General features: G+C 49.5%; 1 protein-coding gene across 2 annotated transcripts in view; it reads left to right on the forward strand.

Annotated features, from left to right (window-relative positions):
• The window catches only part of APBA2 (amyloid beta precursor protein binding family A member 2), a 232690-nt gene that overhangs the window by 164827 nt on the left and 52084 nt on the right, over positions 1-15779 (forward strand). For both annotated transcript variants that reach the window (XM_023187701.2, XM_023187700.2), the window contains exon 4: positions 4933-5923. In XM_023187701.2, coding sequence (XP_023043469.1) covers positions 4973-5923 — 951 coding nt within the window. In that variant the 5' untranslated portion in view covers positions 4933-4972. The remainder of the gene's footprint in view (positions 1-4932; positions 5924-15779) is intronic.

Genomic DNA, 15779 nt, shown 5'->3' on the forward strand with positions numbered 1-15779 from the left:
AAAAAAAAAAAAAAAAAAAAAAAAAAAAAAAAAAAAAAAAAAAATTAGTGTATGACATGCAGGGTGACCAGCCATCCCAGTTCCTCTGGAACTGAGGGTTTCCTGGGACATGAGACTTTGAGTGTTAAAGTTGAAATGGCTGGTCACTGTAAGATGTGAGAAACAGAACGGTCTGTTTAATAAAGGGTATTGGGTTATCTAAGTAAAGCCGTGGTGCCCACACTTTGCTGTATATTGGAATCACCTGGGAAACCTTTAGGACTGCTGATGCCTGGTTCCTGTCTGAGGCATTCCAGGGTCATTGGTATGAGGTGTGATCTGGGCATCAGGATTTTTAATGGGTAACAAAGCTTGAAAATCACTGGGGTAACCATCATGGGGAACACGAAGCTGCTCCCTACCTTGTATGTGTAAACTTTCTCATGGGTTAAATATTTCTATGTAAAGAATAAAAGATTCTAGACAGTGACTGGATTTGCTTGCTCCAAGGGAAGAAGTTTGACCTCTTCCATGAAAAGTCTGGAACTTCTGGAGCTGGGGGCAGGTGCAGCACACAGACTGAGGGAGTTTCAGGGGAGCACCTTATTCCTGTGCCTCTAGGAGGGGTGGACACTTTCCCTGGAAGCAAGCAGATCTGGCTGAGGACAGCCTATCTCTGTCGTACCTAAAAAATACAGGCACCTCTTCACATCTCAACAGTGAAGTCCCAGATCACCGCCCTGACTGCCTCCAGCTCACCATAAAATCATCTCCCACTGTATCTTACACTGTCCAGCCATCCACTCGCTGAGAGACCTGCACTGGTGTCTTAGGGACCCTTTGTTGCCAGCAAGAGCAAAGACAGGTCACATGCCACATCTTGCTAAAAAGTGAGTTAGTGTTTTGGAAGGTCAAATGGAGGAACTAATTTATACCACACAGAAAAAAAATGTGAAATGGGTGCTATGAGTGTAAAGTTAAGTGATTTGGAGGGCAAATTCCAGAGATATTCCAGGAAGAGAAAAAGGCCATTAGGGAGAGAAATAAAAAAGAAATAGCAAGAATCTTCCTGTAGCTAAAGATGTGGGACTTGATATGGAAAGGGCTCAGCAAATGAATCTCACATAAAATTAATGAGACCCTCGTAAAATTAAAAAAGACCCTTATCCAGACATAGTTGGCTGGAATTTCTGAACTCTAAGAGTGGAGAGGAAATTGTATCAGCTTCCAGACAGAAGGAATAGATTTTTGTACCAAGGTAAAAAGAATCTGATTAGAAGTAAAGTGCACATCTGCGAGGCTGTAAGCTAGAAGATAGTGGAACAGTGTTAGCAAATTATTGTGAAAAGGATGCAATGCAATAATCTTATACCCAGCAAAGATATCATTCTGTGTGCAATCAGAGCCATTTTATAGACACAAAAGGGTTACCTCCTAACTAAACAAAATGACTCTAACAATTATTTTTACAAAATAAAAATGAAATCCCCCTAAATAGTTCAAGAGAAAGAAATGCAAAAAGTATAGGAAGCAGTGGTAAGTGATGAATTGAGTAATTGTAGTCCAAGCTACATGGTTGTGGTAGTGTTACATATCTGGGATAAATTTTTCTGAAATCATTTGAAGGCTTGGAGAGCTTGTGGGAAACACCAGTGGAAAATAAACTCCTGGTTCTGTTGTAGTTCTCCTACAGTGTCCTCAGTGTTTTCATTTTTGAAAACTTGGACAGTATTTTAATAGGATCGGGGACTGTTCCATGTTATTGTAATGTGTATTTTAGTCCTTATGTCTTATATTGGCCTAGAGAATATTTTATTTAGTTTTGGTATACATATTTCTATGTGTATATTACAGATTTTACCCCCGTGGATGACAGAGAATTTGAAGTTAAGATGGTAAGAGTACTGTGTACTTTAGTTCGTTCTCTAACAAGTATGTACATACCTTCGATGTGCACAGCTTGGTGTCTAGAACCTGACGACATACAGGGATGCCATAGAGATGGCACCGCTGTACAAGGAATGGGAGCTGTGTGCTCATGTGCCAGTGATGTACCATCTGCCCTTTGCTGTCCTGACAGTTAAGACATGGACATCTGATTGCGTGTTAGCAGCTGCATTCAGCACATGCTTCTGAGAGACCGTCTTGAGGAATGTAGTTACTGGTGATTGTGTCCGAGAGTTGTGGTTGCTAAGTCCCTGACATCACTCCTGCAACCTGTTTCTTGTGACTGGCTGTCCTCTGTGAAATAAGAAATGTGGTGTCAAGCTATGTGTGGTCTTTGAGGCAGCTCAGTGTTCTTGATGCGTCCTCTGACACATCTGGGTCACTGATGTCTTAGTGCTGGCCCCTTGTTCTCTTCTGGGGAACAGCTCTTTTGAATTGTCCTGCCAGTTTCAGGGTTTGGGAGTGGGGTAACAGGCCCTGCAGGGTCCTTCTCAGTGACAGTTTTGCTGGTGTGGGACATCTCTGCTGTCTGTGGGCCACTCTAGGGAGAGTGCTGAGAATTGTTCCGCGTACTAGTGACGCTCTTGAGACACAGCCATGGACAAGCCTGCGCAGGTGGTGGAGTAAACATTACTTCTTTCGATGTCAAGTGTCCTTGGAGTGAATTCACACGTTGGAAGCATGTGGCTCCATCAGTAATTGTGCCCACACTCTGAGTGTCGGGACTGGATGAAATAATTATCTCCTTCTTCATTCTTTTGAGAATGTTCATACTGCTGTAACTGTGACTATCTGGTACACTCAGTCTCATAACAAGATGTGTTTTGGGCACTACTACAAACAAGGTGCTGTGTTGGGAGCTCCGGGGGATATAATATGGAAGGCCTTGAGTTTGTGCCCTAAAGAGACAACAGGGGAAGAGGAGGTACAGGAAGGCAAGATCAGAGCCCGGGCCGGGCAGTGACTGCTGAGGGTCACTGATAGCTCCTCTTTCATCTTCACTCCCTGCTCCCATCTGAGCCCAGATCCCTTTGCTTCTGCTACCTAAGGTGCTCGCTGAGCCACTTCTCCACTGTCCTCTCTACTGTTTTAGTTTAAGCTCTCCTTTTTTTTTCCTTTTTAAAAATTGCAGTAAAATAGACATAAAAAATTTACCATTTTAAGGATTTTCAAGTATGCAAGCTCTTAACTGGACTACTGGAATGTGTTTTTTTAAATAATTGAAGTATACAAGCAAAAAGGAATGTGTAATGTAAGAATACAGTTGAAAGAATATGACAAACACTTGGGGAAACACTTAGCTTAAGAAGTAGAACGTTGCTGGGTGCGGTGGCTCATGCCTGTAATCCCAGCACTTTGGGAGGCTGAGGCGGGTGGATCATGAGGTTAGGAGATTGAGACTATCCTGGCTAACACAGTGAAACCCCGTCTTTACTAAAAATACGAAAAGTTAGCTCGGTGTAGTGGGGGGCACCTGTAGTCCAGCTACTGGGGAGGCTGAGGCAGGAGAATGGCATGAACCTGGGAGGTGGAGCTTGCAGTGAGCTGAGATGGCACCACTGTACTCCAGCCTGGGTGACAGAGCAAGACTCCATCTCAAAAAAAAAAAAAAAAAAAAAGAAATAGAACGTTAAGCAAACTTTTGGATGTCCTCTGTGCCACCTTCCTGATGCTAGCCCCTTGCTTTCCCCTAGAGGATAGAATAGCCTTTTCAGTCATCTCCCTGCCTCTAGCCTCTGTTCCCATGCCAGGCCCAGAGAGACAGGGCTAAAAGAAAAAATGTTGAAAATTGCTCAGTGACTCTGCCTATGTCTTAGTCTCTTTTCTGTTGCTATAACAGAATACCTGAGACTGGGTGGTTATATGAAGACTGGAGATTTGTTTTTGACAGTTCTGGAGGCTTGGAAGTCCAAGGTCAAGGTGTCAGCATCTGGTAAAGGGCCTTCTTGCTGTGTCATCCCAAGGCAGAAGGTGAGGGAGAGTGAGAGAGAAAGCAGGAGAGAGCTGAACTCACTTTTATAACAAACACACTCTCACAATAAAGAACTTCCTCCCAAGATAGAGACATTAATCCATTCATGAGAGCACAGCCTTCATGACCTAATCACCTCTTAAAGGTCCCACCTCTCAGCACTGTTGCATTAGGGATTAAGTCTCCAACACATGAACTTTGGGGGACATATTAAAGCCATAGCAGTGTGATTTGGGGGATAGAGTGCAGAGTCCAGGGCACGGGGTCCAGGCCTTCTCCCAGTTTGGCCTGCCAGGTTTTTGCAGCTGCCCTGTCACCCCACGATACCTGCAGGCTGCAGCTGCACCCTTTGTCCTCTTCCCGCCATGGCCAAGCAGTGCTGTCCCCTCTCTTGAGCCCTCCAGTCTGCCATGCTAGGGACTTGTGTTGAGCTTTCCTGCACATTGCTCAGCCTGGATGGTTCCTGCACATCCAGTTCCTCTGCAAGCATTGTTCGGTTTGAAGGGGAAGAGGAGGGAGAGGATGGGATAAGCCTGAAGGGGAAGGGACCCAAGTTAGTCTTTGAGGGGCCATGGATTTAGATTGGGAAGAGTTAACATCCCTCCTCATGGGTCCTCATTATGTCTTCTTAATGAAAGCTGCTCGTTTTCTTCTTGAGAGCAAACAACCTGATCTTATGACCATTTGTCTTGGTCACCTGGGCTACCCAAATTGAGTGAGAAGTCAGGAATGAGCCGGTGGGTTCTTGGGGAGAGGCAGGTGTCCTGGCGAGTTGCTGGTGCCTCCCTTGACTGCTTTTCCTGGAGCTCCGTGTGCCCTCATTCTTCTTGGCGTGGATGCATGTTGTTTTGATGAGTCAGCCGGGGTGGGGATGGCGCATTGTTTGAATGGATGTGCATTCACATTGCTGTGGGAGAACGTGGTGGGAGGTGCTGCGGGAGAACGTGGTGGGAGGTGCTGTGGTGAAGTGGCCCCACACGTGGCTGGGCTTTGTGGGGTTTTGACTCTGTCCTTCCCAATGTTCCTCCCCGCAGTGGCTGCCTCTGGGTGATGATGGCCGCATGAGCACCTGCCATGGCCCACCGGAAGCGTGAGAGCGCGGGGAGCGGCATGTTGGACCATAGGGTGAGACCGGGTCCTGTCCCCCACAGCCAGGAGCCCGAGAGCGAGGACATGGAGCTGCCCTTGGAGGGCTATGTGCCCGAGGGCCTGGAGCTGGCTGCTCTGCGGCCAGAGAGCCCCACGCCCGAGGAACAGGAGTGCCACAACCATAGCCCCGATGGGGACTCCAGTTCCGACTATGTGAACAACACCTCCGAGGAGGAGGACTATGACGAGGGCCTCCCTGAGGAGGAGGAGGGCATCACCTACTACATCCGCTACTGTCCTGAGGACGACAGCTACCTGGAGGGCATGGACTGCAATGGGGAGGAGTACCTGGCTCACGGCGCACACCCCGTGGACACGGACGAGTGCCAGGAGGCGGTGGAGGAGTGGACGGACTCCGCGGGCCCACACCCCCACGGCCACGAGGCTGAAGGCAGCCAGGACTACCCGGATGGCCAACTGCCCATCCCGGAGGATGAGCCCTCTGTCCTTGAGGCCCACGACCAGGAAGAAGACGGTCACTACTGTCCCAGCAAAGAGGGCTACCAGGACTACTACCCCGAGGAGGCCAACGGGAACACGGGCGCCTCCCCCTACCACCTGAGGCGCGGGGATGGGGACTTGGAGGACCAGGAGGAGGACATCGACCAGATCGTGTCTGAAATCAAGATGAGCCTGAGCATGACCAGCATCACCAGTGCCTGTGAGGCCAGCCCCGAGCATGGACCTGAGCCGGGGCCTGGGGACTCTGCAGAGGCCTGCCCGCACAGCAAGGCCACCTGCAGCCCCAGCACCTACGAGGCGAGGCCCAAGTCGCTGAACCTCCCTCCTGAGGCCAAGCACCCCGGAGACCCCCAGAGAGGCTTCAAGCCCAAGACTAGGACCCCAGAAGAGAGGCCGAAGTGGCTCCCGGAGCAGGTAGGACTCTGGCTGTCCCAGGGAAGGGAGCAGAGGGGCCCAAGAGCAGGGGACCTCAGGGTACAGACCTCGCAGATGCTGAAGCGAAGGAGTGGGGGGTGCTGGGTGCCTTACAGTTCTGATGGTGGCTGAGCTTGTCATTGGTCCAGTTGGGAGACGTGTTGCGTGGATGCTCCGGCCACTCTTAAGCTCACCCCCCAGACTCAGGAGTGAAGCCGGTTGAGGGCTGAGTGGCGACTCGTGTATCGCAGAAGACACCCCTCCTCCCACCCTAGAAGAGAGGTTGGATTTCTCGCCCGCTGCCCTGGGTCTGCTCATGGTGGGACAGTGTCTGGGAGAGCCCCTCCATCCTCAGGGGTGTACTCAGACCAGCAGGGCAGTGGCAAAGACGTGGGGGTGCTGGTGCTCACACACTGCTGCGGCCAGTGGTGGGTGGCCTGGTGGCTGGGGTGGGGGCCAGAGTGCATTTCACAGTGGACGCGTCTCTGAAAGCCCATGGGCCTTGACCTGGTGGGTAAATAGTTGTGAATAACTATTTGGAAAAGGATTTTTTTGAAGGTTTGACAAAACCTCGGGGAAGAAACGCATGCTAATGAGGGCACTGGATGTCAGCATAACTGTATTTTAATTATAGCAAAGTCAGCTTGCAATCTACTAAACACATTTGAGAAGCTGCCTTCCCCCCACCCCCCCCCCCCAAAAAAAAAAAGGCCTCACAGTGAATATATAAAGATGTGATTATTGGACCTGTGTGAAGGAACTTCTATTTGGCCAAGTATGTGGACTGCTGTCATATTTTTTAAAGCCTTAACTAGTAAATATTTTTTTCTGAGAAGAATTCATGAATTTGAGAGAGAGAGTGACTGAGTGTGTGTGTGTGTGTGTGTGTGTGTGTGTGTGCGCGTGCACGCTGAGAGCTTGGGTTTGGAATGGAAATCATATTGACCCTTGGATTTTCGGCACTTGTATTTTAATGTCTTGCGTTCTCTCTGAAGAACATTAAGTGTCAGTTGACTTCACTTTGGGGGTGTTCCTGTCATTCACAGCAATTCCGTGTTTACAGGAGGCTGTGGGATGCATAGGAAGTCCCATAGTATTAGTGGGTGTTGGGGGAGTTCACCCCTAAGGCCAGGAGGCTCTGGACCCTGGGTCTAGTCTTTAGGCCAAAGCACCTTGAAAGTGTTTCTTGGGTCTTTAGCAGGACATGGGCTTGTCCCACAACAGTGGTGAAGGCACCTCAGAGATTGACGTGGGCTGTGCAGAGCATGTGACGTGCTGCATCTTGTTGTGACAAATGGCATTGCTGGCCAAGTTCTTGTCAAAAAAAATTATCTTTAGAGCGTGGTGGGGAGTAAGCAAGACCTGATATTTTCTGGTTTTGTGCTTCATGCTAACCAGATGGTAATTTGGGTAAAAACACAGGGATCTTGGGGTTGGAGAGCTGGGAGGTAAATGAGTGAGAATGATTGGATGAATGGGTGGTAGTAGCTGTTTACAAGGGCAGGTGGAGGTGGGGGAAGTCCCCAGCCATTGTGGAGGATCAAGAGGGGGTCTGTTCTTCCCAGAAGAGGCATTGAATGGAAAAGTAGGTCGCTTCTCCCCCTGAGGAGAGTGTGTCCTCGAAGGAAATGCTCTTGTCCAGACACTGGAAAAGTTCATTTAAACTGGTTAATGATTGAATAGCTTTTGTTTTGTTTTGTTTTACCCTGTCTCACTCCCTCCCTTCCTCCCTTCCCCCTTTCCCTCTTTCTTCTATTTCTCCTCTCTCTTTCTTTCTTTCTCTCTTTCTCTTTTCTTTTTTTTTTTTTATTTTTTTGAGATGGAGTCTTGCTCTGTCTCTGTCACCCGGGCTGGAGTGCAGTGGCCAGATCTCAGCTCACTGCAAGCTCCGCCTCCCGGGTTCACGCCATTCTCCTGCCTCAGCCTCCCGAGTAGCTGGGACTACAGGCGCCCGCCACCTCGCCCGGCTAGTTTTTTGTATTTTTTAGTAGAGATGGGGTTTCACCGTGTTAGCCAGGATGGTCTCGATCTCCTGACCTCGTGATCCGCCCGTCTCAGCCTCCCAAAGTGCTGGGATTACAGGCTTGAGCCACTGCGCCTGGCCTTTCTTTTCTTTTCTTTCATCAGTTCCCAAATTAACTCTGTCAAGGGGAGCACCTGCCAGTTCCAGAGTTCGAGGCTGACAGGGACCCTGGTGCTGGGGATCCTGACTACTCTTTCTGAAGACTCTGCCAGGCCCACTGCACGTGGGCAGGGTCTCCATGTCCTTGGATTTGAGTACCCCATTCCAGATGAGGACCTCTTTGAAAGCTGACCAGAGAGAGCCGTAGAACTCATCTTGAAAGCAAGATTTTTTTATGAAGGATGTGCACTGGGAGATTTGGTGCTGTCTTGCTTGAAATCACAACGTGCTTTCCTAAGAGCAACCTCTTACTCCCCTGGGGGACGCCAGGCCGTGCCAGGAGCCAGCAAAGGCCTGGCCTCAAACAGGCGCACAGGGTGCCATGTGTCCTATGCCCACCTCTCTGTTCCCAGTGCTGTCCACATTGTGTCGTGATCCCTGTGGTTGAGGCTGCAGTAAAAAGAAAAAAAAAAATCTGAAGGGAGACATTGGCAATATTGGTCACTTAGGTGCTGTAGACTCTTGCTTTCTAACCCTAACCCAGCAGCATTGGCATTACTGGGGAGCCCCGCCCCAAATTGCTGAAACTGAATCTGCATTTCAACAAGACACCACATTCCAGCTGTGATGCTGTAGGAGACTCACTTGGAGGAAACCCTCCCTTCTCTTCTACTCATTGTACAGCTTGAAAAAGTGTGTCCTGGATATTTTTAAGAGGACCGAATAGCATTTAGTCATTGCACGAATGGCAACAGTAGCATTAGAAAAAATGAGAAGATGAAAAAATGTATTCTCCATGGTCCCTGCTACCCTCATGGATGAGCTGTTTCATCTGTGCGCCTTTTCAGACCATAGCATTGAGCGTACACGATGTATGTGGCTGTCGTCGTAACACAGATGTGTTTTTGTCATACAGCTTTTCAAATCTGATGTTTGATAAATGTTTCTCCATGTCGCCATATACTTTTCATGATTGTTTGTCATATACTTTTCATGATTGTTTGTGGTGACCTTTCCACGATCCATTTGGGCGATGATGTGCCGTGTAACGTATTTCTCTGTACGTACTCTGCCACTGAGCGTGCAGATTGTGAATGGCATTTCCTCTTAGGTGTGAGGCTGCCACAAACCTCTTTGTACAAATCATGTTTCCTTCTTTGGGTTTATTACCTGAGGAGAAATCCCCATGCCGTACGTCAGCGTTGGCCATTTCCCGGGATGGCCTTGCCTAATTGTTTCCCTTTGTGGATGTTGGATGCATGTTCTGTATCTTTTGGGGTTTGGATGCACTTCCGTCTCACAGAAGCACTGTCTACACTGTAGGTGTGACTTTCTGCTGCGTATATCCTCTTCTTTAGTACACTTTCTTTTGAATTTCAGTTATATTATTTTTGTCATCTCTGCAGTACTTTTAAGATGTTAATGACCCCTCTGTGACCCCTCCACCTCCTTTGGGTACAGAGGGATTTAATTGAATGGTTCCTTCTTCCCACTCTGGGTGGGTGTGTTCACAGAGGACGTTGCTTTGGTCTGGTCGATATGAAAAATGAGTTGCCAGCTGGGTGCAGTGGCTCACACCTGTAATCCCAGCACTTTGGGACGCCGAGGTGGGCAAATCACCTGAGGTCAGGAGTTCGAGACCAGCCTGGCCAACATGGTGAAACCTCATCTCTACTAAAAATACAAAAATTAGCTGGGCGTGGTGGTGTGCGCCAGTAATCCCAGCTACTCGGGAGGCTGAGGCAGGAGAAACGCTTGAGCTGGGTAGGTGGAAGCTGCAGTGAGCCGAGATGGCACCACTGCACTCCAGCCTTGGTGACAGAGTAAGACTCCCCACTCAAAAAAAAAAAAAAAAAAAAAAAAAAAAAAGAAAAGAGAAATGAGTTGCTGTCTGTATTCAGAAGTAGGTTGTGTGGCCTTTGGAGCCCTCCCAAGCTGTAGGATGCCATGCATTTTGAAAAGACTTCAGTTTGCAGGTAGCCCTCCCACCTGTGCAACTCTGCTGAGACCAAGAGGTCTGCCTGGAGACTGGGATATGAGAGACACAAAAGCGATAAAATTTCTAAAACTGTAGGAAGACAGGATGGGGAACAGAGATCTACACATGAATTATTTTAGTAAAATAAAAAAGGTTTCTTTCAAAGCACTGCAAGTTTACTAAGGAAAATTTGGAAAATACAGGCAAAAAAGTCTTTTGCCATATGGCATTGTAGAATTCCACCGTAGAGAGTTTTCCAATCAAAGAGACAAACCTAGGTCAGGATTTCCCAAAACACGTTCTTAGAGGTATTCTGTAAACAAAGTACCACTTGATCCTTAATATTCATGGATTTCATATTTGCAACTTTGTTAACTTGCTGAAATTGATTTGTAACCCTGAAATCAATACTCATGGCACTTTCCCGGTCATTAGCAGAGGTACAGAGAAGGGAAGAATTTGAGTCACCCAACTCTCATGTTCCCAGCTGAGGTTGCACAAGGCTTTGCCTTCTTGTTTCAGCTCTCATACTGTAAACAGCTGTTCTTTTCACAATCTATTTAGAGTTCTTTGCGTTTTTGTTGATTGTGTGTGTGTGTGTGTGTTGGTGGTAAAATGGCCCTCAAGTGTGGTGCTGAAGTCTAGTGATCCTCAGCACAGAATGGCTGCCATGTGCCTTACATGTGCTAGAGAAGCTTCCTTCAGGGCTGAGAGACAGTGCTGACTCATCTATGCTGCCACTCTGGGAGGTGCTAAAGGAACTTCTGTAGTGTATGATGAAGTTAAGGAAAAGGTGGAGGAATGGCTAAATTTGCAGATTCATGGGACAATGCCTGATTTAAAAAAGCACAGTGAACAGGCAGAAAACCCAAGAACTTTACTGTCTTGTGATCTAGGTTCAGGGAAGTGTTAAACTCTTCTCAGCTAGTGTTTTATGGTAAAGAAATACTGTATATAATTAATTGTTTGTAAGAAATCTGTATTAAACAAGGTGTCTATAAACAGAAACACACATAAAACAAGGTTCTGTGTTGATTAATTGACAAAAATGTGTCCCGAGGCTCATAGGAACCTAACCCTGTATTGCCCCTAGGAGCAATGTATTCAGTATTCATCAACTCAACTGCTCAGGGCAGCTTTACAGAACGTAACTATATGAATGAGAATTGGCTGTATTTGGTTGGCAAATGACTTTGGGAAACTTTGCTGCAAAGTTTTTCCCTTCTTGGAGGTTGGCTGGTTTCTCACACACAAGCAGCATAAAGTCCCACGTTTGCTGTAGCGGAGACACCAGCCAGTCTGGCCGGTACTTCCCAAACACGGTGGATCAGCAAGCCCTTTTCCCTCCAGGCAGGGCCTATGGGAGAATACAGACCCAAGCTTTACACCCTGGGGAGTAGAAAACCAGGACACATGAACTCCCAAGACCTCTCCCTGTGTGCTTCAGTTCCAGGATGATTCAGCAACCCCAAATGGTGATGATGGAAAGGTTGTCGTTGTGTTATTATCAGGACCTTTGGCTTCTGCAGATGTAACGTTTCTTATTTTGTGGTTTGTGTAAAGTCCCTGGGTGCTGGTGGAGGTGGCAGTGGTATTGGTGGTGACTGCCGGCACCATGTTAGGGATGTTAGGAATATGATCTCAGTAAATCCTAGAGCAACTCAGAGGGATGGAGCTCGGGTTTGTCCCGTGCTGCAGATGGCACAGTTAAGTAGCTCCCCTGTGAATAGAATGTATTATGCCAAAACACATGCTTCTAAACACTGCTTAACACAGCCCTTGAAGAACCTTAGAAGAGAAAGCGTCTAGTTCCGTGCAGTCCGCATTCGAACCTGCCTGCTGGAGAGTGAGTCAGCGTGGGGGAGCTGTGCAGTGTTCCTCCTAGAGCATGATGGTCTCTTCTCCTCTGTTGTCTGTGTCCTTGCTGTTGAGAGGCTTGGCATGCCCTGTTGTTCTCAGTGAGTGGGATATGGTGTCAGTGAGGTGACCAATAGATACAGAAGCCTCCGGTCTGTAAAATGTCCCTGTCTCAGTGCTAACACGTCCTGAGTTCACCAGAGCTCAGGCCATGGATCAAACAAGTCAAGTAAAGATTGTTCATTGTGACATGTTTCTTAATTTTTTTGAGGTTTGTTGACATAAAGTATTGATTTTTTTTTTTAAACATGCAGTGATTAAGGAATACATGAGTTGGGTCCAGCCAGGCTCGTATTGAGTGACCTGATGGAATTAGTACTCCTACACCTACCCATGTGGCCCTCTACTATCAGGCAGTGAAGCGGGAGTGGAGGGAGGACCCCAGCTGGGCACTGGTGCCTGGCTCAGTCTCATAGCTTCAGGGATGAGCCTGTGGACCTGGCACATCCTTGGCACCTTCCCTTGAAGAGAGTAGTTTGTTGATCATTGCTTTTCCTGGGGCGACTCACCTGCACTCCTGGGGGGCACCTAAGAGCCTGTTTGTCCAGCACCAAAGATCCTAGTTCTGTGGGTCTGTGGGGTGGCCCTGGATGGCATGTTCTCTGGATGCCTCTGGGTGGCCTGTGGAACATACAGGTGTGGCAAGGGCTGGACGGATTGTTTTGGACCCCCCATCATACCTGTTACCTTGTGACATCTATCAGGAGATACTCTGAAAAGGTCAGCCCTGCCTGAAATTCTGCCTGCAGAGACTTGCTCCTTGGGACCTTGGAGATTTCTGGAGCTGCAGGCATTCCTTGTCCAGGATCTCCATGGCTATTGAGTTGAGGTATTTGATTTACTCAACAAGTGTAGAATAGTTTCATCCCTTGGAATGGCAAACCAAATACGCGTTTTGATTATTTGGGGTTTTCATGATTTCTGTTTATCCCTGGCCCAGCTGGTGCTTTCTAGAAAGAGCCTTCTGACAATAGAAAAAGGAAGAAAAATCAATACGTCGTAGCCAACTTAATACAACAGTTAAAGCGAAGCGTGATAGAAGGCCCAGAGGTCGCATCAAACGCAGAATTGTGCATCGTTGCTCATTGTAGAGATGCTTCGGCCGTGACTTGGCATTCAGTAGAGCCTTGCTTTTTGAAGAACCTTCTGAGAGTGTGAGAGGAGTCTGGCGCCAAGGGAGAGAAGGTGCTAAAAGCACAGGTAACTGGGTGTGTCCCCCAGGGAGGCAGTGGCACCATATGTGTTCCGAGCCGGAGCCTCACACACATGCCCTGCTAGGCAGCATATGAAGTGAGTGTCAGTCTCTGCTTTACAGAAGAGGACTGAGACAGGAGTGGTACCCCGGCTCCCCTCTTCCATCAGCATGCAGTGGGGCAGCAGGTGTGCAGATGGGGCGGTCCTGCACAGAGGGGCTTTGGGGCTTGCACTGCGCCCAGGAGGGAGCAGCCTGGGGTCTGTCTAACCCTGGTCCACAGTAGGATGGGACTTGGGAAAGAGCCTGTAAGAGCCTGTAGGTGGTACTGAGGGCAGGGGCTTATGGGGGGCATTGGGGCACGGCCCGCCTGGGCAGGGGAAGGTACTCTCTAGCCTCCTGGGCCTCAGTGGAGTATAGTTGGCTCCCTCCTTTCTGCAGCCATGCCCCAGAGTCTACAGTGCCCCTTGCTTTACCCAACCATGGTGTCAGGCACACAGGGAGGCTGCACAGGAGGGTTCTTGGGGTGCTCCTGTGTCCCCTGTCATCTATACTGAACTGCTTCCCACGCGCCTCTGCTCCCAGCACTGTGACAGGGTGGACACCGCACCTCCTGCCACTGATTCCCAGGATTGCCTTGAAAAATAAAATCCCACAGGGTGCATTGACGCTTCAACCCTGGCTGCTTCCGCGTGAGCTTCTGAACTTGATGTCTCAGGGCCCGTTTGCTGAGGGAGCACAGCTGCCTTCTTGGATTTGTGTGAAGCCTTTTGATGACGTGTCACCATGGGTGGCTGTTATTATCAGGGAGCAGTTTATCAGGAATCTGGGGTTGCTTAGGGTACTTTTATTTTTTTTATTTTTTTGAGATGGAGTCTCTCTCTGCCGTCCAGGCTGGAGTGCAGTGGCCGGATCTCAGCTCACTGCAAGCCCTGCCTCCCAGGTTTAGGCCATTCTCCTGCCTCAGCTTCCCGAGTAGCTGGGACTACAGGCATCCGCCACCTCGCCCGGCTGGTTTTTTGTATTTTTTTTTTTTTTTTAGTAGAGACGGGGTTTCACCATGTTAGCCAGGATGGTCTCCATCTCCTGACCTCGTGATCCGCCCGTCTCGGCCTCCCAAAGTGCTGGAATTACAGGCTTGAGCCACCGCGCCCTGCCGCTTAGGGTGCTTTTAAAATCTAGGTGAAGCTGGGGTTTCTAAAACGTTCTTCTAAAACACTGTTGGGGCAGAGCACGTAAAGCTCTCCCACTAATGGTGATCTGAAAAGTACCTCCCCCTTCAACACACCCCAGACGTCAGGGAGAGAGCAGAGTGCAGTGGTTAGGAATGCTGGAGCCACTGTCCGTAGCCTGCACCCCCCCGGCGGCAGCAGCTCGGGCCCAGGAACATTCTGGAGAGGCCACCTGTGCCAGCAGCCCCCCATCTCCTGGGGCTGTGGGGAGGGGAGTTGGTCTGGGGCAGTGTCCGTATGGATGGTGCGGGGCATGGAGTGCTTGCACAGATGACGATGATGATGAGTTTTCAGTCCATGGGAAGCTCATCGGGTCTGGGGGCGGTGGGTGGGCAAGGCCCTGCACCCAGTTTGGATACAGGCCCTCCTGGGCAGGGGTGGAGACACTAGTGGACCTGTCCTAGGGAGTGACACGAAGGAGGTGGTGGGTCCCGCTTGTGAGACAGGACGAGAGGAAGACCAGGACTGGCCAGGGCCGCACTGGAGCTGTTGGGGCGAGGTCAGGTTAAGGCCTCCCAAGGTGCCCCCACACTGTCCCCCCTGCAGGGCCCTCCGGAGTGTGGCTTGTGTCGTGCTGGGGGAGTCCTCACACGCCTCTTTCTACTCCAGAGTCACTGATTTGAGGGATGGGGCAACAGCTGCACAGCCCCCAGGGCTGCCCTGAGTTTCTCACACCCAATATCAAACAGGAAGTCAGCTGAGAAGCCCACATACCTCTTCTTCCAGGCAGACCAGCTGGGCCTGGAAGACTCCAAATGATAGCCAAGCCTCTCTTAACCTTGGGCACCTTTTTTCCAGTTTCCACCCCAAATTCACACGCTTCAAAGCCAGCTCCCCATGCTGGGCCGCTCCTGATGTGGGTGGCGGGCCCTCCCTGCATCCCTCCCATATGGTCCATGCAAATTGGCACCTGCCATGTGGTAGGCACTGGGGCTGCAAAGGTGACAGTGGCATTATCCTGCATTTGAAACTTATTCTAGAGGGAGACGGACATGTGAGATTCTCCCTGCCCCCATCCAGGTGCGGCTAGGCTCGAGACAATTCCAGGCAGGCTTCTGGGACAGGCTGCAGAGTTAGGGACCGGTGGAGAGGCTCTGGGACTTTGAGGGGGGCTTTGGGAATTCAGTCGACAAGGTGGGCATGAACAAGGATGGTAGAACATGCAAGGTGTGTGGGTGTCCTCAGCATGGAGGGAGCTGGAATTGTGATATGGCTTTGAGCCCTGAAATAGGACAAGGGGAAGGCAAAGGACATGGGTTGGGGGATAGTGATGAGAGAGGGACAGAGGGTTCCACTGGGGGCGTGGAGGGGGACCTAGAAGAGAACTGGGGAGCTGAGGGGAGGGACGTTAGGAAGGCCAGATGTAGCAGGGCAGTTAGGAGAGATCCTGCTGGGGAAGAAAGCACCTGTTGGCG

The sequence above is a fragment of the Piliocolobus tephrosceles genome, chromosome 6 (genome assembly GCF_002776525.5).
Source record: "Piliocolobus tephrosceles isolate RC106 chromosome 6, ASM277652v3, whole genome shotgun sequence".
NCBI classification, from domain to species: Eukaryota; Metazoa; Chordata; class Mammalia; order Primates; family Cercopithecidae; genus Piliocolobus; species Piliocolobus tephrosceles.